General features: G+C 39.6%; 2 protein-coding genes across 4 annotated transcripts; one reads left to right on the top strand and one right to left on the bottom strand.

Annotated features, from left to right (window-relative positions):
• Positions 1 to 890: 890 nt before the first annotated feature.
• On the bottom strand, positions 891 to 8,545 carry ckba (creatine kinase, brain a). Of its 2 annotated transcripts, none has more exons than XM_055057313.1 (8): positions 8,408 to 8,545; positions 4,802 to 4,989; positions 4,531 to 4,685; positions 4,322 to 4,454; positions 3,394 to 3,565; positions 1,586 to 1,709; positions 1,321 to 1,510; positions 891 to 1,242 (listed from the first exon to the last, which is right to left on the bottom strand). In XM_055057313.1, the coding sequence occupies exons 1-8, from the start codon at positions 8,428 to 8,430 to the stop codon at positions 1,064 to 1,066; spliced, it is 1,164 nt and encodes a 387-aa protein (XP_054913288.1). In that variant the 5' UTR covers positions 8,431 to 8,545; the 3' UTR covers positions 891 to 1,063. The 2 variants fall into 2 exon arrangements, with proteins under 2 accessions (XP_054913288.1, XP_054913287.1); XM_055057312.1 differs by lacking the exons at positions 4,802 to 4,989; positions 8,408 to 8,545 and adding exons at positions 6,110 to 6,311; positions 6,581 to 6,766.
• trmt61a (tRNA methyltransferase 61A) lies at positions 7,544 to 25,150 on the top strand. 2 transcript variants are annotated; one of them, XM_055057326.1, is made up of 4 exons: positions 7,544 to 7,871; positions 8,933 to 9,277; positions 16,085 to 16,351; positions 24,570 to 25,150. In XM_055057326.1, the coding sequence occupies exons 2-4, from the start codon at positions 8,947 to 8,949 to the stop codon at positions 24,878 to 24,880; spliced, it is 909 nt and encodes a 302-aa protein (XP_054913301.1). In that variant the 5' UTR covers positions 7,544 to 7,871; positions 8,933 to 8,946; the 3' UTR covers positions 24,881 to 25,150. The 2 variants fall into 2 exon arrangements, with proteins under 2 accessions (XP_054913301.1, XP_054913302.1); XM_055057327.1 differs by lacking the exon at positions 7,544 to 7,871 and adding an exon at positions 8,596 to 8,714.
• Positions 25,151 to 25,786: the final 636 nt, after the last annotated feature.

Here is a 25,786-nt window from a genome sequence, read left to right as displayed (position 1 = left end):
TCTCATTATAACAATGAGATAATAATAATTATAGCATTATAATCATCTTTATGAGATAGATACTATCTCAATACAATGAGAAAGTGTCTCATTATATTGAGATTGTATTATATCTCATTACAACAATGAGATAATAATAACTATAGCATTATAATCATCTTTATGAGATAGATACTATCTCAATACAATGAGAAAGTGTCTCATTATATTGAGATTGTATTATATCCCATTGTTATAATGAGATATAATGCTATCTCATTATATATTGATGAGACATAATGAAATACTTCAATATAGTATTTCATTACAATGAGATGGTATATATTTATATTTTCCAGAGTGGCAGAAACAGACTTCCATGGAAATAAAAAGTCAGGAACTTCATTGCTCCATTGTTGGTTGTTGTAGGTTTCTGTGAAGTGCAGTGGTGCAGTGAATGGTTATCGTCTGTCATTGATCCTGACTGTTTTTAGGAAGGAGAAATGTTAGTTTTCCTCAAGTAACACTGGAATGCTGGGACATTGAATTAAAACATTGTTCTGTTCTTTGGTGAAATATTTTTCACATTTCCTCTAAAAACTATCTGTTGTTTTTTTTATTATTGTTTATTAGGATAGGATAGAAAGACATCAAAAACCTATGATATAAACAGAAACGTTCTGAAAGTAGGAAATAAATAAAGATAAATCCTAATTGGGATTATTTCTGAGTTATTGTCGCAGGGTAATTAGTCATCTGACAGTTTTGACAGCTACAAATGGAGAAAACATGGCAATTGCTTGTTTCACTTTGGCTCAGGTTTAACCTTTGGCTTTTATTTCCCTCAATGAAATTATCTTAAAACTCATCCAAACTCTTTGCTTGGGTTAAGGAACATTACAAATCTCAACTTGAATCAAACCATTTTTATTGCATTTCAGATTTTAAATACACAAGTCAACAACTGAAACTGGGAGTGCAGCCAATCAGAGTGCAGGGCTTTGAGGGAAGAAAGTGATGGTTAGAAAGGAACAGAAAGAGAGAAACAGGAGCATTCATTGTGGGCTTTTTTCTCTTTAGGGCTTTACTTCTGGGCAGGCATCAGGTTGTCAATGGACTGGCCTTTCTCCAGCCTCTTCTCCATCTCCACCAGCAGCTTGACCCCGTCGACCACCATCTGGACCAGCTCCACCTCGGAGAAGCCCAGTCGGTCAGCGTTGGAGATGTCAAACACTCCGCCGACGGCAGCAGTGTCCACGCCGCCTGCGAGAGGACAAGAGCAAGTCTAACACCACCCTGCACAGGATGAGAAGAACCGGCGCCCGGGGCGAGCGTCCTTACCAGTGCCCCGTTTCTGGAGCCTCAGTTTGGTAAGAATCTCCTCAAACTTGGCGTTCTTGCTCATGTTTGGCAGCTTCACATGCACTCCTGCACGCAGGCCGGTGCCCAGGTTGGAGGGGCAGGTCAGAACGTAACCCAGGTGTTCGTTCCACATGAAGGCGTGGCCCCTGTCCCTGAACAGGGTCTCGATCTGTCGACACGATGCAGGTCAGACGCCAGGCTTTCAACGAGACAACGGCTCTGAAATGAAAAGATCCCGACTGACCGTGGTGAGACCGGTGCAGAAGCGAGTGAACACTTCCTTCATCTTTCCTCCCTTCTGCATGGAAATCACACGCAGGTGGTCTTCCTCATTCACCCACACCAGGAAGGTCTTGTTGTCGTTGTGCCTGTTGAAGGTGAGACAGACTGTCAGAAGAAAACTTGAAACAGATTCTAATAAATAGAAACACTAATAATGTTGCTAAAATAATGACCCAGAAATCATGGTTTGGAATAAAAATGACTCAGGTCATTGTTTTAGCAAACACATTTCAAACATTGAATGATAAAAAAAATACAAAATTAAATTGAATTCAAAATACTTTGATACCCTGAAGGTACTGACATGTCAGAACTCATTTAATTCAGTTGTTGTGGATGACGATGGATGTGGGCAGAAAGGGGAGAAAAAAGCTATTTTTCTCCCAAAAAGATAGAAATAAAAGTTTGAAAAAAAGGAAGAAAAAAAATCAAAGGCATTAATATTTAGTTTATTTAATTTCCTCTAAGTTGTAGGTCTGAACAATCGGTCAGAGTTTAGTCAGGAAAAGTTGCTTTTGTCACAGGAGACGTTGTGAGACCATTAAAGCTCATGCAGACATGAACTTTGACCTATAATTGTACAGAATACCTTCATCCCATCGTTATATTGGGCTGCAAATTGTTAAATGAATTTTTTTTAAAAACAAGCTGGTTGCACTTGTTTTAGAATTTGGTTCCATTTTGTTTAGGGGTTTTTTGTGTTTATTCTATAAAGAATGAGCTTTGTTTGCTTTTGCCTCTGTGCCGTTAAACAAATGTAGAAGATTAATGATCAAACCAAACATATCCTGCTTGTCTTGACCTGCCCTTTAGTTAGCTTCACTGAATCAGTTGGTTACCATAGTGACTTCTGGAGAGTCAGACAGACTTTGTTAGTACTGGAGTGTGTTTACATTCCCAGTCACTTTAATCCAACAGAAGTTACGTTTTCCATCCTGATCAATCATTTAATGTGTTCATCAATCTGTTGAAGTCACTAAACCTCATCTGGTGACTTTTCTGTGATCATTGTTTCCATTAGAAAAAGTGAACTAGTATTTTCACACTGAACACGGCCGATGCAGTTCAAGTATTGTCAACAGTTCTTGTTAAATGGCTGACGGTTTGTTGTTTGTGATAAACTTTTTGCTGTGATGCTCAAAATTTGAAAGTTGAAAGCGATTGGATGGGGTACATGAAAATGCATTTTTGTTAAATAATAATGTGAAAATACATATGTTGCACAGAAAAAAAACAGATTTGTTTTGAAAATGGATCAAAGAGACCCAAAAATGCATTATTACATCACAGGCCTACATTTTCTAAAATATTGCCTTATTTGTTTGTTTTTTTGCTGGATGTTTTTGGTGCTAATTGATGAATGCAGAAATTTGAAGAAAAAAAAAAGTTTTGTGCCTAATTTTGTTGTATTTTAGGATGAGTTCATATGTGAAAAGTTGCCTAGATTTAAGTTAAATGTCCATCAGAAGCTACATACTGGTGGAGCTTGATACAGTATGGAGCTACAGGTGCACTGGTTGCAGCTTTCTGTCTGATCACCAATCTTTAAAAAGCTTGACCTTCCTGTTCTGAACCTTATCGAACAGTTTAAAATAAAAGCTCCATTGCCTTTTAATGTCTTTTCCTCTCGCTCACATCATTTAAACAGAATCTCTAGACGGTTTGAATAGAAAAATTGGTTTCTGGATGGAATCGCTGGACACCGGCAGATCTGCATCTCTGCCTGGAACGTTGGCTGATTGTGGTATCTAGAATGACACCCATCCTCACCAGATTCCTCTGGCGTCCGGCCAATCACGGGCCATTCCTGAGGCCAGCAGTAGAGGAGACACGGGCTTATCAAAGAGGAAGTGGTCGTCAATGAGCTGCTGCTGCTCCGCCTCAGTCATGTTCTTCAGAGCGTAGTATTTCCCCTTCAGGTCTCCACTGAGAGCGCTCAGAGCTACAGGTACAGAGGACGCGCGTCAGACAGCAGCCGAAGCACAGGGCTGGGTCTATTCAAGCCCGTTTGTATGCAGATAATGGATCAATCAGTCAACATGACAAAGGTGATGAATTCATAAAAAATAAATTCAACGTGAAGGCAGGGCTGGCAGAAATGCCAAGTTAAGCTCAGAACTATAAGGTCGAGCAAAATAAACTAGAATATCGTCATCTTCCTGAAATAATGCTTTGTGTCATTTTTTTGCCAAAAGTGATTTTTTTTTGTTGCAAAAATCACTTTTGCCTTTATTTTAGGAAGGTGACAATATGTGTTCTGATGAGACTCATTTATCAAATTAAGAGTACTTTTGAAAAACAAAAAAAAGCATCTTAAATCATTAAATATCACATTCCTATATAAAAAGTTTTTTGTGACTAATGTAATAGTTTTACTTTAAGTCCAACTTTTGTATTAACTGCAGACGTAAAATTGTAGAACAAATAAAGGCTTTCAAATAGTGATTCTGTATGTCACCAACCTATAAAATATGTTTCACTAGATGATAAAGTTTCTCAAATAAATGATATTTTCATTCATTCAACGGGTCTGTATTTTTCAGACTGCTGCCACTAGAGGGCATCCTCCCTTCAACAATAAGTTCCAGTCAGGTTTACTGTCAGAAAACGGATCCATTGTTGTTTTTTGTTTTTTTGCATAACAATCACACATAGATAATACAAGTCCCAGCAGTAGCCATGCTTGATGACTCTCTACCTTCAACAGAGAGCTTCTCCACGGCCCGCCGCTCTCCACGGCTGCAGTGTGGCGGCAGACAGAAGCCACGTATGCTGCGTCCTGTTCTGACCCTGGAGCTCAGGACATACTTGGGGTCAAGGTCGTCGCCGCCCTGAGAGGATGCACAAACTGTTTAGAAATCTTTCCTCCCCCGCCCCGGTCCCCTCGGTGAACCCCAGCCGCAGTACCTTCAGGTTGTCCGGGTTCAGGTCGGTCTTGTGCTTGTCTGTGGGTTTGTAACCTCCGTGTCTGTCCTCAATCACAGGATCCAGCAGCTCTTTGAAAACTTCATACGTCTCCTCATCCCCGGCCACACAGCCAACGGTCATAATGAACGGGTGGCCTGCAGGGAAACGTCGCGTCGCAAGACAAAAATAAAACATTAATTACGCTATATGTAGTTCTTCATTCTGGTCAACTCAACTTTGATCAGGCTCAAAAGTGGAACCGTTACTGTACCCGGATTATCAACCCCTGTCTGAATGACACCCTCTATGGTGAAGCCGTTGGGTGTCACCCGCTCTCTCAACTTCTTGTACATGGGCAGAGTTAAGACCTTAGCCATGTGGTTGTTGTGCTTAGAGAGATCTGGAAACTCATCCTCAGCTGAGAGCCACTTCATTGACAGCTTGGCCATGCTCTCAGAGCTGAACAGAAACACGTCTACAGGGTGAGGCTACACTTCACTGAGCACATTATGGACACAACGCTACACTGAGAAGAGAATGGAGCGCCAACTTGATCCAATTTAGATAACGCTGGAGTATGTAACATTTATGAAAATATGACTTTTACATTTAATAAAACCGTCGCCATGTTGTGACAGTGTGAGAGAGAATCGTCTCTTTTGCCTGCAGCAGTGGGCGACATGGAAAAGATCAATCTGGTCTGCAACAACCAATCAGAGCCAGGAGGAGGGTTTTAGCGCTGTCAATCAATCTCCTGTACATTAGCTACATGTGACAATGGTGGAAAAACAACTTATAGTAAAAACAACAGAAACAACAGTAAAAACAACAGAAACAACAGTAACAGAAAAACTGTTAATACTAACTAGCCTTAGTGGCAGGCTATGTTGAGGTAAGCTAGCTGTAGCTTAGCAAGGACCAAACAGGAAGGGCTGAGCATCAGAGTATTTGTAGTGTAGTTAGTACTCAGACAAGACAGAGGAGAGCCATTTTTTCCCAGAGATAACCAAAACAAGATCACTTTAACAGACATGCAAAAAGCTTTCATTCATAACAAGTCACATACTGCAGCTTTAATTTGTTCCATGCAATCAAGTGAAGTTTTCCAAACTTACCAGTTTGTGTAAAATGACAATTTATTTGAAATCCAAAAACATTCAACTTAGAGGAACTTCATTGAATTACTTGTAACAAATCTACTACTGTTTTTGTTGTTGTTTGGATCACCCCTTTTCTTTTTCCAGTGTAGGAATATGATTCGCTTATTACACAAGAAATGGACAACATCACAAACCTCAGAGCAGCTGGGGATCACCAGCGACAGTGATTCAAAAGTTTTGGCATTTGCTGCAAAAAACATTTTGCATATTTTCTGAGATGAGACCTTTAAGGCAAGATGGCAGTTTGAGACACATAAAAACCTGGACGTGAAAAACGCTGGTCCTACTTGATCTCATTGAGGTGGAAGTCAGAAAGGCTGGCGTCTTTCTTTTTCAGCCATTCAGGCTTGATTTAGTCAAGCAACAGTTTTGTTGTTGTTTTAGTTTAGTTTAGGTTTTTTTTTTTTTAATTGGTTTACCTGGGTTGTCAACCCCAGTCTGAATGACGTCATCCAGAGTGAATCCACTGGGCGTCTCTTTGGTCCGCAGTCGCTCGTACATGGCCGGGGTCAGGATCTTGGCCATGTAATTGTTGTGCTTGCTGAGGTCCGGGTACTCCTGCTCGGACGAGAATTTCAGCTTCGCCTGGTTGTGCGTGTTTCCGAAAGGCATGGCTGATCCCTGGAGGGGAGAGGCGGTGAGGAGCAGCGGCAGCAACCCGCAGCTCAACGGCAGGTTTTAATCACATCAAACATTTTAGTATTATGATTATTATCATTATTATTATACATTTTTTAGAACTATTAAAATTCCTCATTTTAGCCGTTTGATAAACGCATAAATGTGGGGAAAAAAAAGCCTCCGCGGAATAAACATCCAAACAGTGAAACAGACCAGCAGCCTCCTGCTGGCCCACAGAAAACAGACTGTAATTAAAATCAATCCCCTACCTGTTGTGTTCGGGCTTGAGGGGAACTACTACTACTATTAGTTGATACAAAGATCCCTATGTTTCCGACCGAAGAGCGCGCACGCACACACACATACACACGCACGCACGCGCACAAACCACCGGCGGAGTCCTGGCTGCTCTCAGACCAGCCTCCGCTTGGGACGGGCATTTATAGATGACCGTCTGCGCTCTCATTGGCCACTATTTGGAGTCCATTCAGTCGATTGGAGGCGTGGACGCGGCTGCAGAGATCACTTCCGCTCCTCGTTCTTCTCCAGCAGGAGAACCACAACCAGGCGGTGCAACATTACCAGCTTCCTGAATAACAGGAGCACATCTTCCTGCAACTAATTCTACATTAAGTAAAAAAGATAAAAACGGTTTATTGGCACATTTATATGTTGTCCTGAGAAGTTGCGTATTCAAAATCAAGTCCTCCTTTTCACACAAAAAATAAAACATGGTTCCACATCCAGATGCTTCTCCTCTGCTGCATCAGCTGCCACTTCACATCATGAACCACATTTTATCATTGAGCTCCACCTGCAGTGCAGCCTCCACCTGCAGCAACGCATCATCACCACGGTTAACAAAAACCATATTAAAATCTGTGTTTACGAATCCCTGCTGACCAGATCAGTTCTTGTGCCTCCATTCAATGCCAAGCAGAACAACCTGATGGTTGTAATTGGTCATTTGAAAAATTATATTGTCAGGTTACTCCCAGGAGGAGCTCTGTGGAAAAGGTGGTGCTTTGCCTGGTAGGTGGAGCTAGGTTCCTCCAGCTTAATGAATTCCTGCAAGGTGCAGTGGAGGCACAGGGGAAAAGCACAACCCATGTATTGAGTCTCATTCCTCGCAGGCTCCAATCCTGGTCTGGTGACATTTGCCGTTTGTCTTCCCACTTTCCTGTCTGAGCTCTTAGTTGAAACGGCTCAGACAGACATTCTCGACTGACGACTTAAAGAAGCATTCGGTATTGTTTTTATTCCTTGTAACCCCTGGGATTTTTATTTCATTTCCCCCCATTCTTTACTTTTTTTGACATTTTATAAAAAAAATAAAAATAAATAAATAAATAAGAAAGGCAACCCGGGTCTTTCTTCGTCATCATCCGGGTCATTTCACTTTACTTCCGTTGAAAACAAACACCCACGTGTGTTTCCCATAAATGCAGTAACTGTCACTTACTACGCGCTCACAGCGGGATTAAAAGCAGCATTTATTTGACATATAAATGCAGACGAGTTGAAGCGAGTTTTAACAAAAAAGGACACGCTTCGGAGAAGGTAGGGGCTGAGTTTGTAACGGCTATTTCGCTTGCCAAACGGTACCACCGGTCAAGGAAACCGGTGTCGCTCGAATTAGCTCATATTCTAAAATCTCCAAACATCTTCAACGTTCACCTTCTAACGGCTTTGTGAAAGTAGCTCATGCCAGCAAACGCGTTGCACCTCTTTATGCTCCCGAAGTAATTTCTGAAATGCAACTAAATAACATTAAATTGTAAGAAAATGTGACTTAGAGGCTAACGTTAGCTTCAGGTAGCAAACGGCTACTTACTTTTTCTGCTTAGCTAGCGGCTAACCGACAACTTTATGTGTCTTTTACCAACTGCCATCTTTCACTGCTCAGCTGTATCCCCAGATATTTTAAGGTATCCAGTAATTTAGCTTTAATTACTAACTTGCTATAACTAGTTTGTCAACTATTAAAGAAGCTAAACCATTAATTTAAACCGTTAGATTTAATAACAGTGTCGGAAATACAAGTTGACTCGATTTTGACATTTTAACTTGACACTCTGTTAGAAAACCTTACTCACATTCTCTCTATGTTGTCTGTCATCTTGACGTCTTTTCTTTTATCCTTTCAGACAGACAAAAAAAATGTTTTCTGTTCTCTCTTTTGAGAACTGCCTCGAGTATCCTAACCGTCACCGCGCCTGGCAGAAAAAACGAATGGTTACCGTGGCAACTGTGGGAATTTGAAGTGATATTTTTGTTTTAAAGTTTTGCAGTTAATCGAATGTCCGCAACATGTCGTGGAAAAATAAGTAACCAAAGTCGTGTTAGTGCAGTTATGTGGAAGCACCAACATGAATGCGTCAATATGACATAATGATGCTGAAGGTTTGTAGTTTTCACCAAAACAAAACACTTCAAAAGTCATTTATTCATTGTAAAATGCATTTCAATAACTTTTAATCAAAGTATCACTAAACTGGCATGAAAAATATACATAGCTTATTACAGGGGCCAGAAATCTTGGGTCCCACTGCAAAAAATTAAATGAAGTGTAAGACCACAGCTGCTGTTTTACTATAACATACTTCACCTCTGTCTTCCAGACTGATTGCCAGCCATGAGTTTCATTGAATACTCCGATTTAATCCAAGATGGGGATGTTGCCATTGTTCACCTGGGCCACAACTCAGTGACAGCCGTCAAAGTGCAACACGGGGCTCAGACGCAGACTCGCTTCGGAGTCATTCGCCATTCCACAGACCTTATCAATCAGCGTTACGGCTCTAAAGTAACCTGTAGTAAAGGTGGATGGGTACATGTGCTCCACCCCACACCCGAGCTGTGGACCGTCACGCTGCCTCATCGCACCCAGATTCTCTACACCACAGACATCGCCATGGTGACAATGATGCTGGAGCTGAAGCCGGGATCGGTGGTCTGTGAGTCAGGTGAGAACTGTCTCTGTGCCACATGTGTTTGATAAACTGTTGTTGTATGTGGTTGAAGTTACAAGCATGTTGGGTTGTAGCTGTATTTGGTTAGTGTCTATTACACTCAGCTGCCCTCAGGACAGGGTGTACATGTGGCTGTTTGTCCTGTGTGTCTCTGTGTTGGACTGGCGACCCACACAAGTTGTACCCCTCTTCTCACTCAGTTTTAGTCAGATTATTGTCATGCATTTGGGATTTGGACAAGGTCTTGGGAATGTGTGAAGTGATCATTGTGTGGTTGGTGCTGTAGAGAACTAAGAATCCAGATTCAAGCCACTAAAGGAGATCTTAGCCATTTTGCTAAAGATTTTTTTTAATAGGATTTGCATCATTTTTTTATAGACTACAACTTAAGCTAAACGTATTTTTATTATCATTATATTGTATTTACTTTTATAATAATCCTGCTTTTTGCCATGGCTCCTGGTTATGGTTGTCACCATACTAAAATTTAAAAGTCAATACCAACATGAAGAGCTGAAGTTGGCTTCAAATTGCAACTTTTGATTCAAGAAATGGCTAAAGGGAACTTATTTTCTTTCTCTACAACTGTAATCTCATGTATTTTAAACTTCAATGCTTTGTTTTCAAACTGGGATTAGATTATTCAACAGTAAAATCAGAATATTTTAAACCAGTTTGTAGTTTTGAAAACCTTTATTTAACATTAAATACAATTCCCACAAAAATCATTTTCAGAATCAGAAGCTTCAATGGGAAGCCAACTTCAGCGCCATGTTAGTATGAGTGTTATGTATGATGCTTATGTTTGATGTCACTTTGGATTACAGTCAATTCTACCAAGACAATACGTCAATGAATCAAATAGATGCCGCTTATAGATATGTTGTCAAACATTTTCTTTAAACTGTTTTCTTTCAAGAAGAACATATTTATTATCCCATTTGCTAACAACTAGCATAAGAAGTTAGCTTCTCCAAAGCAAATGCTAGTGAGCAGCTCCGTCTCATTTGCCAGTAGCTGCTCAGTTAGCTGTGCTGGGCTTCCATAAATCAGATCAGTAGCTGGTTTTGGAAATACATGTAGCCTTCCACGGACCTTATCAGTCCGTATCAAGAAATTAGCCACCATTATTGGGTGAGCAATAGTCTTAATTTTGGCCCCAATACTGTGCCGTACTCCTAATCCCTTACAGAGAAAAATTGGCTATTAGCAGCTGCAAAAAAGTCTGGTTTTAGAGGCTGACTGGTTACAATTTCCACCTCTGCAGATATTATTGTACTGCTTCTTTCAAAGCAGTAAAACAGTATTTGTCTCACACCGCTACATTTAAATGACCCTTAAAGTTACTACCACCCGCTTGTTTCTCCTTCTATTCATGACTTAATCATACCTTCTGTTTCCCAGCTTCCCATCCCTCACGTTTCCAAAGCTTTGAAAGGTTTAGATTGTTACAAATCAGTAGACCCCGACAACCCATTACTACTGGTCGTTTGTGTTTCTGGAAATAAAAAACATCAAGAGCTGCATTAGTTTTTATATTGATATTTAAAAATAATAATATTTTTAGCCAAAGTTGTTAAGAGACTTTTTGAGTCTCCAAAGAGCTACTTTCAGCTCCGGAGCTGCAGGTCACATATTCCTTGTGCTAGACCGTATATTCCCAACAACAACTGTATTTAACCAAGGTTTAATTACTGGGTGTACCCTAGTGGTGTGATGGTACACAACAAAAGTGATGGTTTGATGCAATTTCGTCACACTTAAATCAAGAAAATAAATAGCAATGTAGGATTTTGGGCTTTTTACTTTAGTCAGCAAGAAACAAAGAATCCTTTTCAGTTTCTAAAGTGATTTTTGATTTGATGTTCTAAAGCTTGAAGTGGAAAGTGTAGAAAAAAGACTGGTAATTTTGTTTCTTTCTTTATTTTTTTCAGTGAATAAAGATATACATTAGTAGATTGTTGGAACTCATATAATCCAGTTTTCTTCAGAATTGTTGTGGCTGCTGCTTAGTGCTGTGTTATGAGTGTTTTCTTTAGTTAGTGGCTAATTTTTACATTCACACATCTGATTCTGCGCCAGATGTTTTCACCCAGAGAAGCTCAGGTGTTTCAGTAACACACACACACACGCATTCTGGGAAGTGTTTTGTTTGTACTCTTGTCTTTTTCCCCCAGAGTGGCTGCAGCGCATATTGTTGTCCAGTTTGCAGACTGTGTCTTCATTCGGTTTTCCGCTCTAGTTCCATCACTAAGATTGAATGACCCAAATGTTTTTGAGTGTTGGACTTTCTTTCAGCAAGGCGGAAGTGAAAGATGGGTGTGTTTGGGTAATAAATAGTGTGTACGTGAGCTGAGATGGGAAGTTTCTCAATAATATAAATGACTCCCACATACATTCAGTTTATTCAGCATTTGGTGCAACTGCTGTAGCTGGAATGGGCTTACCTCACTCTGTTTTATTCAACAGACATCAGATCAAATCAGTGAAGCTCTCAGGTGGGAGTAAATGGAAGTTATTAAAGCATTTTATGATTGCATAAGTGACACGTGTTACTGAGGAGGTTACTAACCAGTTTGGGCTTGTGTTCTGTATAAACAAGGTGAGATTAGAGATGTTTGAGCTGTTTAACGTTCCCACACTCCGGTGCCCACCACAGTGGCTCAGTCTCTTATCAGTAGTTGCTGTTAGAGCAGGATCTAATACCCTGAATCATTTACTACTGCTTTGCATTTAGTCACACCTGCATGAGCTTGGTTAATGTTCACTTAAGCATTCATGTCCAATGACTATCAGTTTTCAATAAAAAATGTTTTAAAAATGGGTGATAATTTGTTTTTTTATCAATGGATCAAATTTTTTGATTTTGAACATTTCATTTTGGAAAATGAATATATCTCCCCCATCAATGCAGTCCTTTTGTTTCCATAGTTCTGATGGAGGTCAGCACATTCAGAACTGCAATCCTGTTTGACAAGCATGTTTTACACAATATTTTATTTGGACTTTAAGGTCTATGATATAATATTAGTCAGGTGAATATTTTGTTTCTTTATTCAGTTACGAGAATTAGTCTTGTTAAAATAACGAGGTTGTATTTTATGAGAAACAAAAACTAACAAGATATTAAAATGAGGAATGTTGAGCATCTTGTGAAGTTTTATTATGATTTTACAGATAAGTCTCAATAGAAATACTTCATCTTTTCACACCTCGACAATAAATAATCAGTTTCAGGACTTTGAGAAGTCTTGTAAGCAACTGTCTATCTTAAAAAAATAATCCATGACATTTTTTTTTTGTTAAAACAACTTTTTTATGGTAAAGGGATGACTAGTCTGCTATTGTTATAACTACATTTTCATAATCAATCTGGTGTTAATATGTTTGCTTACAAATCACAGAATGGATGATTGAAATAAAAGCCACTGTTTGGAAAATAGTGTTTGTTATTTGTGTCGGGTTTTTTTTAAAAATAATTTTATTATTATTTTTAGTGAGAAAAAAATAGGTTCAAATCAGACAACAGCCAGTCCTCAATTCAAACTTGGACGTCTTTTTTTGTGAGTGGCTACAAATGGTTAATCAATTATAGTTTGCAACTTATGCACTGTCTCAAAGCAGTGCTAAGCACGGCTTTGGTTCTGGTCCAGTATTGTGTAATGACGGCGTGTACGCTCAGCATCAACTGGAATAGCTGCCACCACGTGCATTTGGCATCAAGTTGCTGCTCTACAACATGTGGGATTAGACTCTTAGCTCAGGCGATCAGCCTCTGCAGTGGGTTAAAGACGAGAAGACATTATTGTGTTGCTTTCGTTTTCTAAATCGACTGCTAGGAAGTTAAGTCATTTAACCTCTGTCCTGGTTTTCCGTCATGTTTTGCTCTGCAAAGCGGTGAAATGTGTAGATCTCTGGGTTGCTTCTCAGAATTAGCTGCTTTGCTGGTTTTGGAGCATTTTATCTGCTCTAAATGTTTGCAAATAGCTAATAAAATGTCTCGTATTTTCTACGTCTCAGCATAAAATATCAACTATAGGTGAAGCCTGGCAGCAGAATTCTTGGTCTGCAGCCAGTAGATGGTCATATCACTAACGGTGCTGGGCTGGTGTATCAGTGTATCAGGTATTCCTATCAGCATGTAGTGTGGCTGCATCAAATTCTATGTCTTCTTTAAGTTTTTGTCATTATGATGTAGCGCAGGATTAATATATTTTTATATGCAAGAAAAAAGTCATAAAGCCATATTTTGTTGATCATAATTAATTTGTAAAAGCAATTAATAGGTAAAACCTCCAAGCAAGTGAATACCTTTTCTAGGCGCTATATGTTCTGTGTTGTCTATTACATAGTCAATAAAGTTATCAAAAACACCTGAGATTTTCACAGAACCGACTGTATTGATACTTCAGAATCATATAGAACTTCTTGCAAACCATTTTCTATGTGCTACTTTGTCTTGATTTGTCCAAACAAACCCTGTGGAAGGTTCTGCCTGTGCAGGATCCACCAACTGATCCTGCACAGGATGGATTTCCAAAACAAGCAGTCAGGCTGAGCCTCGACTGCTTGAATCAATCCTTTTTTTTTAACTACATCCTCTGTTTAGCTCTGTCACACTGGAACTTTTAGTCACCGTTTCCAGTGGATTTTTTCTGCCTGTAAAATCTTTCCAGTCAGGTGATGATTTCCATCCGGCTGCATCTGCTGCTCACATGTTCCCCCTCCTGAAGTTGGAACTGATGTTTCAGACTCATCCGGATAATGGGAACAATTGGTCGTTAAAACACGCTTTGTGCCGATATTCTTATGTCTTTGTTGAAGGAAATACTTTCTAATAGTAACTTTGTTTTACTCCGTTTAATGTTTTTTGTTGTTGTTTTTATGTTTAAAAAATGTTGTAAAATTGTGATAGAATTTGATAGAAAATGGACCCCAAATGTTCTCTATGCAGTTTTCTGGTCTCTCTCCGTCTTTCTTCCTGCCCATCTACTGTTCAATAAAGACCACAAGTCCTAGAAAAAGCTTTTAGGGAAGAAAAAAGAAAATCCCTATTTAATCTCAAAGCAAAGCTGCTAATGTTTTATGTTTCTCTGGGGTCTGGCTGTGTTCCAACCTTTCTATTTCCAGAACTTTGCAAATAACCAGAAGCCATCAGCATCCTTACTTTGCTGATTTATTGAGTTGGTTGAGCCCAGACACTCTTTGATGACAAAAGTGTGCTGCAGCCACCAAGCTATTTCCTATTAACAGTAAAATTAGCTTAGAAACAATGTATTAATTAGGCGTGGTGGATGGCACCAATTTGTACATGGGAAAAAGTTGGTGATGAAACGATATAGGGACAAAATGACCATAAGTAACAATGTAAAACATAAAAGCTAGCTTCAGTTTATTTTGTGTGGCAACATATTTAACTCAAGTTCACCAATTGTGAAGCAATAAACATAACATTTTGTCATGTGCATCACAATCATCAACGCACATCAAATATGTTGATTATTGTTTGTTTTATTATGGTTCAAAAGGAATTTTAAACACTTGGGTATTTAGCCTTGATTTAAAGAAACTCAGTGTTTCAGCAGTTTTGCAGTTTTCTGGACGTTTATTCTAGATTTATGGCGCGTAGAATTTGAATATTTATATATTTATATACTTTCCATTACCAAGCAGTTGAAGAGATCAGAGTAACTGTAGATCTTGTATTGTGCAAAGACTAAGTAAGGCCTGTGACATCCCTTTATTGAGAAGTTATGGAGAAAAAAATCTCAAATTGTCCAAGGAGGGTAGTTGTTGTGTTTACCAGCCTCTTGTTTTCCCCACATTCATATGGAACTTAAAGCAAACAGCTAATAAACTTTGAAGGAAGTCCATTTGAATGTCAGTTTCCATCCAGTGTGGGCTGTAGGGCGATGGGACTGCTGATGTAATCAGATGTGGTTTACTGACTGAATGTTTGAACAGGGAGTTCTTCATCATGTAAAGACACTCGTTTCATGCAGTAATGAACAGGATTATAGAACAGAACCGTCTCTCTTTCTGTTCACCGTTTATCCAACAATCTTCCAAGTTGTTATCTCCTTTTTCAAGTGCCATCGTGGACCTTAGTTGTTGTTTGTTAGCAGCGTCTCTCCATCCGGTCCAGCAGTGTGAAGGGTCTAGTCGTGTTTCAGAACACTGCCGTCTTTGTGGCCTCCGCAACAAAGGCGGCGGCAGTGACATCACTTCATGGGTTAAAGTGGAAAGTCTGGGAGGATGGGATCTGCTGGCCTCTCCCTATGGTTTGGACTCTTGCTTGCCCTCCCCTTACTGTAAGTCACATGAACAGAGCTGCTCTCCCTCGCTCTCCCATCACGTACATTAGCAATCATTGTTTATGGCACCAAATGCGCTGCTACATGGAAATGAAAGGCTCTTTGGAAGTTGAGCATCCTCTTATTGGTAAAGCGCTCTGGAAGTATGCAGAGTGAGCAGCTATAAGCTGCTTGAAACCACCTGGGACAGGCTGACAGCTCTTTGTAAGAAATCACAACATCTCAGCTGGGTCTTGCATAAAGATTTGATCTGAACATTTGGGAAAAGTATTTTATCTTCAGATAAAATAATCTGATAATGTTTTGTTTATACAGAGATAAAAACAGCTTCACTTATAACATTTTTTGTGGTAGTTTGTTCCAGAAAAGCTGAACTGAGATCCAGAACCACACAGCATTCTGGGGGATGTAGAAAGAGACAGCTTTGAAACCTTCTGTATACCTTTAGACTCATAATCATCTCGCTATCCCCTTTATGATTCTATAGGTACCGGTAGTGGATCCCTCTCCCACGCCATCCTGCGCACCATCGCCCCCACTGGCCACTTGCACACAGTGGAGTTCCACCAGCAGCGGGCAGAAAAGGTGGTGGAGGAGTTCAAGGAGCACCGCGTGGATCACTTGGTGACCGTCAGGAACCAGGACGTGTGCAAGGACGGGTTTGGAGTGACCGGGGTAGCAGACGCAGTCTTCCTTGACATCCCCAGCCCCTGGGAGGCAGTGGGACATGCCAAGGCTGCTATGAAGAAGCACGGTAAGATGGACTCCATAAGGGAATTATAACTTCAAGTTGTTTGTTGAGCAGCAGCAAAATGATTTAATCACTTAAAGGGGCAGTGTTCTGTGTTTTCCAGGCACGTTTCCATGTGATAGCACAGTGAAATGACTATGTTACCTTCAATTGTTATAAATATGACTTTACTTTTTTTAACTTTAATTTAACTTCTTGAAATTGGGCTTCTGTGTCTTTAAAAGCTCTGCCTTCTGTATGTCATCACAACACGACTCCTCTATTAACTCTTAATAGTGTTTTTACCTGTTCTGCACTGAGAAGAAGGTCCCATAATGAGCTCAACAGATTCACAGTTTGCTAATTGCTGCTGGCTAGTCTGAAGGAGCTGAGTGGGTGAGTTGTTGGGGAGGGATGCTCTGTGAGGCAGAAACTTAGAAACCACAGCTTAGAGGAGGAGTTTCGCCTCAAAAACAGAGCTAGGTCCACTTAGAAATTTTGCACAGCTGAGTAGTTGCCATGAGGATTAAAGGATGCATGAAAGAATCAAGGCAGTACTCCAGGTATGGTTTTGATGAGGGAATAAGATAACATGGTGTACAGCTCAAAAAAGTCAATTTAAATAATACTGCCCCTTTAATGTAGCAGAATGGTGAACAAATGATGGATTATTGAACTCACCACTATTGACATAAAGTACAGAACTCTGCTCTTCGGTCCAGAGCTCACCCAGGCTTTAGCTCCACCTACGGCTCTCAGCAGCACATGATGCACCACAGCTGTTATATAAACAATGTATCTGCTCACTCACCCTGCACTTTGCTTCTCTGCAATATAATAATTCATCATTTCCACTCACTCTCCCAATCAATCTTTCTCCACTACATTACCGCAAACATGGAAAGGTTTCCAGTGAGTGCTGAAGCTGCAGAATGAACATTATATTATCTGAGGCAGACATGTTGTTTGGCCAGGTACCGCTTCACTAAATACAACATTTAGAGTAGCACATTTCTGTCAAGATGTTTAGTTTTTAGTGCTGTCCTAATAACAGTTTCTTTCCACTGATATATAAGTACTTAAGTTTAAGTATTTGTCAGGTCCAAGTACTGATACAGTGTGGCATCACACAATAACTTTTGAAAATACATTTCATTTATTTAGAACAGGGTGGCTCTTCTTTATGAGCCTTCAGTCCCTCTGACTGCACTAACAAATCAAAGCTACAGCATGACATGTGTTGTTGCTTACTTTTGAAATAAAAATAATAAATATGATAAAATAAACAATAAAGTTAATACTTTCTAATACCCTCCACATTTATCCTTCAAATAACTCCAAACCTACCTATTTCCACCCTCTCCATGTCGAACTTCTCTTTTCTTCTTGTATTTTTTTCCCCCTGTAACTTATTAGCACCACCACCTGGTAAGGAGTGCGGTCTAGACTGTAAGTTGCAGTGCAGCGCACGAGGAAAATTAAGCAAAAACTATCCTTGGCTCAGACTATCAGGTTGCTTTTACCACAAAAGCTAACATCTATGGTCCTTGTTATCTCAGTCCAATCAGTGCCAATGAAAATTAATTGATCAGCTGCTTTGCAAGGACCAGTTAACAAGTCACGTAGCAGTGAGCGTATGTATTTATTTCATCTTTCCAAGCTGTGCTTTTTTTGAACTTGATTGGAAAAAAGAAATGAGTGAATAGGTGGATTTCAATAAATTATTAGGGATCATTTATTTTATTTGGGTCAATTTGCCTCTTTGCTAAATCATATACACATTTCATAGATACTTACTATTTCACCCCTCCTCTTTTCTAATTTCTACCAGTAAACAAACCGGAACAAACGACTGCACATTAGTTTTGTTGTTATTTTTCTATTTGCAATAGATCTCTTTTTATATCATAGTTCCACACTAAACACACAACCACAAACTTCCCGTCTCACATCACTTTGTCTTTCTCGTTATATGAGTAGATCAGTTGGAATCCCTGGCTCTGTGTGGCTCAGAACCAAAGGACTGTGGCTTACACTGCCCCACATTCACTTGAATTAAACATTTGATAACCCAAAAGTAGTAAATTAGACTATTACAATCATCAGAGAAAACCTAAAGTAATACTATATTTTGTCAAGTTAAACCTCCATTGGGATGTTCTACACTGATTATGCATTCTTTAAAACACACTTTGGGATTTGTGAAGTATGTTGCATTTAGGGAAGAAAAATAGATTCTTCTGGTGGTTTTAATGTGTAAGCCACCTCAACAATTACACACAACTACAAATTTAAAAACACAACAACATATTCAAAAACATAACGATGTTAACAAAGCACAATTACAAATTATGAAAACAAAACATGAACAAAGTGGAAGAGGCGGGTCTCCGTGGGAAACCTGAGACATCACTGATTGGAAGATTCCACTTTTAGCTTGATTCTGGCATTCGCTCTCTCTTTGCTTTAGATCAGCAAGAAGACAGTCACAAAGCTATGTATTGCTAACAAGCTGCAAGGTTTGACTCAAAAATATTCCTGCATAGCGATAGTCACGTTTGCATCCCCGGTAATGTTCATATTTTTAACAAATATGCTAAAGCCAGTTCAAAAGCTGTGTCAACCAATCAGTGGTGTCTTAGGCTTCCCATTGGGACCCATGTCTTTGGATTTGCTAATGTTGTGTTTTTGATGTTATGATTGTGCTTAGTTAATTTCACTGTTTTTAAATTTGTAGTTGTGTTTAGAGAATTATCGAAATTTTCAACCCTCCCAACAATCTTTCTTAGTTTTCCAAAACATATTGTAAGAGTTGTCATGTTATGTGTCCAGTATTACATTTCCTTTCATCATATTGCTAAATTTATGATTAACATCTATTAAACAGTTTATTGGAGGGTCAAAATGAGGCATTACATTGTTTTTAGATGTTTTTATTTTATTTTGAGTTTGGCTCTTTTCACTACAGTGAATCCTGCTTGCAGTCACACTGAGGTCACCATACCCAGTGAAATATCTTGTCAGGATATATATATTTTTTTTTTCCCAAACCCTCATTCTTGTTGCTCAGTGATAAAGGGAGATTCCCTGCATCACAAGGGAGATCAATAGCATCAAGGAGGAGCCAGTATGCTGCAGAGCAACTCTCCTACCTCCTCTCCCTTTTATGGTGCCACTGCTGCATATTCCTTTCATAAGCTAGCCTCCCTCATGCACACACACACACACACACACACACACACACACACACACACACACACACCCACACCCCCACACACACACACACACACACACACAGTTCTAGATAAATAACATGCTGCCATATCACTGTTAGAGCGATCTCATGACCATACTGGGTATTGCTATGAGCAGAGGGCTTCTGAATGCAACTCCATATGGAAATGCTCTGTTTTCTTCCCACTGCAGAACAAGAAAGTTTTTTTTTTTCCTGTTTGTTGCTGACCTGAAATGATCCAGCCAAAGTCTGCCATGTTTATGCCAGGGTTAAAAATATAAAGCTAAGAAAATCTGTAGAAAAAGTGTTCCTCTTTTTACTGACCCCAGTAAGTGAAACAAAAAATGACTCTTGATTTCCTTTATTATTGTATTTTGTGGTTTCTGTGAGTTGTAGCTGAAAGGCTGCAGGAACTTCTTCTCCTCCAGTGGACCGCGTAGGAAAGAATACTTGTTTTCTACTGCGAGTTGTAATTTTCCTGATGTTCTGGCCTGCAGCCCAGACCTCTGAGATGGACTGTAAATCCTAACAAGCATCTCCAGCCTCCCTCTTTCTCTCTCACTCACTGCCTCACTTTCGCTCTTCCCCACGCTCTCTCTCTCTCTTGCTCTCAGTGTTTCTCATGAAGATAAACACTTGTAAACCATGAACTTCTCCAGGAGGAATCACAGGATTATGTCAAAATTGCTTTCCGTTTTAGACTTTCAGTTCAACTTTGACAGCATTAACCCCCGGTTGGAGACGCCCTTGTTGAATGATCAACCCGACCCCTCCCTGTGTGTTCATCTTGTTGCCAGGAGACACTAAACTGTGTGACCGTTTTGAGGGGAACACTGGACCCGTTTGCCAAAGGAACGACTGCTATCTGAAGTATGCTGCGGTCTAATTTAATGGTTACCAGATACAATACACTCCTCCTCTGTAGACTTTTGCTTCTTTTTTTTGCTTTTTTTAGGACTTCATATAGTATGGACTTTTTCCTCACATGCCTCATAAAAGCTAAACTGCATTAAAACCTTCGGATGGACAGTGAATCACCGAAAGGATCGTGTGCCTGGCAGAAGTTATTAAAAGGCCTGAAAGGGAACATGAAAACTGTTAAAGCAAAGAATGCTTGGTCTGGTGAATGTTGCTCTGAATAAGACAGAATAAGTAAGACTCTGTGTGATGTAGCTGAGTTAGAAAACCTGAAAATACAGGAATAAATATAGATCAAATAACACATTTAAAGGTAAGTGTTGAGCTCCTGTGGTCACAATGCAGAAGTGCAACGTGACTATCTGCACAGCTTCAACCCATGAGGAAGTAATGCATCAGATGCTTATGAAATATATTTTCCTTGTGTTGAAGTCACTTTAGAAATCTGTGTGTTTGATTTAAAAACCAGCCACAGCCATGTTCTCTTAAAGTAATTTTGATGTTTGTCAAAACCAAAATATTGACTCTAAAATTCTCCCGATAGATTTGCTGTGGGAATTTTTTTTGTAGTGAAATCTTTTTCTTAAGTTTTCAAGATTTTTGCATAGCAAAAATAATAGTGGTTCTTGTCTTATGCTGTTGTGAACCACCACTGCAGTAACGTGAAATGGTGATTTAATTTTAACCGTAATATCTGTCAATGAGTGAATAGTCATTATGTGCACTTTGACCTAACTTCTACCTATAACCTTCAAGCACAAGAACAGGAAATGATAAATGTCAAATAAAACATGAACTTTGATAGAATCTTTAACCTTTCACTGCTTTAGCCGTGGTAAGGATTTTCATATTGCCACCTACTGGTACAGCAGTGCAATTACACTTGTTGGAATGTTTTTGTCAACAAAAGTTTTTTTAATTTTTTATAAATGGATAATAAAAACCTAAGTATTTAAATATACCCTCACTTTTTCTCGACACTAAGGTACTCTGATAAACTCAGCTTAAATGTAGAAACTCTAGACCAAACCAACAATGAGGTTCATGCAGGCCAGGTTGACAAATTGGTAACTCTGTATTCAGACTTTGTTTTCCACGAACCACATATCCAGTGACCTCTGGGGTGATTTGGAACTTTTGGAGTGAAAGCCCATGATTTTTTTTTTCATTTAGCAAACAGCAGGTTCTCCCATGAAACACTCCCCCATCCTAAAACACGAACAGACAGTTGAGTCCTTAAGTCACAGTCAGACTGCACATGAATTGTAGATCCTCGAAGCCAATGATAGAGCACCTTCCAAGTTGTCCAGTTTGAACAGTCCACAATAAGATACAAAAATTCAGAGGTACATTACCAGGAACTACGGCAGCGCGCAAGGCGTGATTGGCATGGAGACGCTGGAGCCCAGCTCAACGCTTCAACTGTAAACCTAGCTTTAGAAAGGGCCATAGATGGTAGATGAGCAATCACTAAGGGACAGAAATAACTGACAATATGATTTGGCATTATTTAGAACTCATGCAGTTACTACACGCCACAATCAGCCTCATGGACAGGGTGGATAATGGTAGAAGAAACACTGAGCTTGTCTTGATTGGGTCATTGTTCTCTTTACCATAAACTGACCTCATCATTGGTTGAGGGGAAGCTGTTGAAACTCCCACCACCTCGTCTTATTTTTAAGGTGAGCTAAAGAGCTAGCATTGACCTCAGACATGGAAGTTACTGTTTGTTTCCCTTGGCTGATTTCTTCTTAAGTCATTTTTGCCATTCGACTTAAAAACAGTTGAGCAGTACAACACCACTTTTCACTGCCATGGCCTCTCAAAGTCCTGCTGTAAATATTCTACTATCTATACGCGTGAGTCTTTTCAGTGCTAAGCTAAAGCTCTCACAGTACAGCTATCAATATCACGATGACTTCAGCCCATTTTTCAGTCATAAACATTTCTTGGAATTTGTTAGTGGTTGCTGTTGAGTGAACCAGGGTTTGCAGATGAACTTGTCAGATGACTTGACAGGTCCTTGTCTTTACAAACTGGTTTTTATCACTACTTTTTGTTTTTGTTTTTTAGGTCTTTGTCATTTCCTAGAGACGAGGCACTTAAAGCCTTGTGTTCACAACCTGTTCAACACCAGCCAACCTGTTTGTTTTCATAACCTTGGAAACTAGTTGAGTTAATTGGGATTTTCATTAAAACTCATTGGAGTTAGGAGAGAGTGTGAAACTCTTCATCCCGTAAATAAATCTAATCAAAATCTATAATTAGAAGATCACACCTCCATGTGACTGTCATGAATTACTCTTCAGCCTTTATTTCAGGGCTAAAGTTTGCATGCTTCTTGCTCTGTTTCACTTTTTAAAACTCACCCCTAGTTCAGGTTTGAACTTGAGAACTCAGCTTATTTTACCAACCCAGAGCTGGTCTCTGTGCAGCTGCACCGCTCCGAGTCAATGTGTGTCCTTTATGTCAGCCATGAGCGGCTTGTTGCCGTGTTTCTCTGACCTCCCGCCGAGACGACCTCAGGGTTCAGCGTGGAGATGAGAGTCCGCGGCCAGTAGGTGATCCTCTGATGATCCGCTCGCTGCAGCCCGGAGCCAACAATCTGCATGGATGTTTTTCTTTTTAATATTTCTTTTTGTGGGAAACTAATGCATGTGTAGAAGTTGTATTATTAAAGGAGGGAATGTTTTCTCTGAGTAAATCGGCCCAGGAATCCTGTGCAAAACGTTTACCTGAGGGATGTTTAGGCCTTTCAAAGAAAACATCGAATTTTACACAAACTGATTTCTGTAAACATGGAGTCATGTGTGTCTCAGCCAAAAGAATCAGGCAGCAAAAAATCTTTATTTTTTTATGTCCTTTCTTCATATCTACCCTCTTTGGAGAATTCCACTGCCTTTAAATGCATTCATGCACATTTTATGTGATGTCTCCATGTTGTATTGTTCAGTGAAGGATCTTTTTTGTTTTGTGCAAAAGAAATCAATTAGGGTTTTTTTTCACATAAAATCCTAAGTATTACTGATTGTATCTCAGTGAAAGTTCAGTTGTATTTTTGTGTGTTTGTTTATGTGTATTATAAGATTATATATAGATATAACACCATTCATAAACGGGTTCATTTCAAGTGTTTCACAAGAAAACAAAGGATCAGAGTAAGACAGCTTTAAAAACACAAAATGTCCAATACAAACACAATGCATCACACAAGAAGAGGCTAATTACACGTTTAGGGTGAATGGAAAACCAATGGTGTAAAAAATATTTGTGCGTTGGTACATTTAAAGGAGCAGTACAATAAAAATGGACTTTTTGAGCTTTACATCATGTTATCATTTTATTCTGTCATCAAAAAAAACTCAAGAGTGCTGCTTTGACTCTGGATATGTGAGAAATTGCTTCATCTCCATGACAACCGTTCAGTAGTGTCTGAGTGGCCTTAGCCCCGCCTTTGAGGCAAAGCTCCTCCTCAGTGCTGCAGTTTCCAAGCTTCTGACCCCTGACCCTGCGACTTTCCTGCTAGTCATTAGTAAAGACCTGGAGCTTCTGCACATTATAGGAGCTACTTGTCAGAGCAACACTGGTAAAAATGTTGTTGTAGTTTAACAGAGGAGCCATGTTGTGCAGAGATCGGGAGTTTTTAAAGACACAGAGGCCCCATTTCAAGGCGTTAAATTACAAAATCAAATTTCTTGTAAGTCATATTAGATATATAGCATTTTAGAACAACTGAAGGTAACATAATTACTTGATTGTGCTATAAAATCTATAACACTGTCCCTTTATATTGAGAATGGGTGGAACGTGTGTTGGTTTAGAATTGTATCGCTCGTAAACTTACCTGAAAACACCTGCATGTTTTACATGGAAATCTGAAAAGTATTGACTCATGCATGCCACACTACCCAGATTGTTATTTTCTCAAATTTTTATACATAAAATCAAAGCAATAAATTTGACATTATAAAAAAAAAATCACAAATCAAAATGTATGAAAAACGTGTGTATGTTATAAAAATCCTGACCTGATGGTAGCATTAACCAGTTTCTTATCTGGGTGTGGTTACCCGTGTCGTCCTGCAGGGGGCCGGCTGTGCTCCTTCTCCCCGTGCATAGAACAGGTTCAGAGGACATGCCAGGCGCTGACGGAGCAAGGCTTTGAGGAGGTCAGGACCCTGGAGGTTCTGCTCAGAGTCCATAACGTCCGACCCGTCACCCTGCAGCTGCCCGACTTCGGCCCCGACTCATCCTCTTCCTCCTCTCAGGCCACGGAGGAGGCTCCTCCCTCTGCCGCTGCAAACCCCGCCTCTATAAAAATCAAGAGCACCACTGCGCCCAGAGAAATGCCGGGCCACACCGGGTACCTCACCTTCGCCACCAAACCCAGGACCTGAAGGCTGGAAGCCGCCGTTCGCTGCTTACATCAAGCAGAAATTCAGACCATGAGCTTCTTCTGTGATATTAAGGATGTTTATCTTAGAGTTATAATTTTATAAGGTTAACCTTTTATACCTACTTTCAGGTTTGCTAAGCATTTTGGTTTTTGTTTTTTTTTTATACAGGCAATAAATGAGTGAAAATTATTTTTCATTCTACAGCCTGTTGAACTGAACCATGTAAGGAAGAATAGTAAAACATGAAAATTAATAAATTAACTGAAAGGATTTTGTGTCAGTTACACTTTACCAACTATTTCACATGTTTTCTCAACTCCAGCATTTTGAGATTTCACATCATAAACTAATGCAGAGTGTAATTTGGGAAAAGGACCAAGAGATGCATGAATTTTACATTTATTTCACTATTAAATATCTAAAACATCTGTCATGCATTTGTGTTCCAGAACTGTGGAATATTTCATTCTTCATAATCTCGGTTCTCAGGGAGAACAATGGCAGCACGCCGTCTCCTCCCTCTAATTCTGATTGCGGCGTAAACAATGTCAACGTGCCGCTGCTGCTGATTTGAGCCGTTTCAGTCTCTGCCTGTCCAACCAGCCATCTGCCTCCCTCTGACAGCAGATAACTGGATTTGTATGAAGAACCAGAGTTACCTGCTGATAACTTTAACACAACTTCAAAAATTCTCAACTTTTATGAAATCAACAAGCAAAGTTTAGGTGGAAACTTTTTCGTTTTTCTTTCTCTCATGAATTAGCATGCTAACCATGTCTGAAACGTAAATGGGAGCACTTGCCAAAAGTAAAGTTCCTGTCTTAAGACTAACATTGATCCGTGTTTACAGTTTTTCAGCTAAAATAAACTAAAATCTGCTCAGCTAATGGAGGGAGTGGTTTGGCT

This window comes from Poeciliopsis prolifica, unplaced genomic scaffold (genome assembly GCF_027474105.1).
Source record: "Poeciliopsis prolifica strain line A6 unplaced genomic scaffold, Auburn_PproV2 SCAFFOLD047, whole genome shotgun sequence".
Taxonomy (NCBI): Eukaryota; Metazoa; Chordata; class Actinopteri; order Cyprinodontiformes; family Poeciliidae; genus Poeciliopsis; species Poeciliopsis prolifica.
Note: the sequence above shows the minus strand (reverse complement) of the source record. Positions and strands in the feature narration are given on the sequence as shown.

Coding starts and splice junctions, on each gene's coding strand:
- trmt61a (XM_055057326.1), top strand. CDS start 8,947: ATGAGTTTCATTGAATACTCCGATTTAATCCAAGATGGGGATGTTGCC. Junction 9,278..16,084: donor ATCGGTGGTCTGTGAGTCAG/GTGAGAACTGTC, acceptor ATGATTCTATAG/GTACCGGTAGTGGATCCCTC. Junction 16,352..24,569: donor GGCTGCTATGAAGAAGCACG/GTAAGATGGACT, acceptor GTCGTCCTGCAG/GGGGCCGGCTGTGCTCCTTC.
- ckba (XM_055057312.1), bottom strand. CDS start 6,751: ATGCCCGTCCCAAGCGGAGGCTGGTCTGAGAGCAGCCAGGACTCCGCC. Junction 4,455..4,530: donor TGAACCCGGACAACCTGAAG/GTACTGCGGCTG, acceptor GCATCCTCTCAG/GGCGGCGACGACCTTGACCC. Junction 1,511..1,585: donor TCTGCACCGGTCTCACCACG/GTCAGTCGGGAT, acceptor TCGTGTCGACAG/ATCGAGACCCTGTTCAGGGA.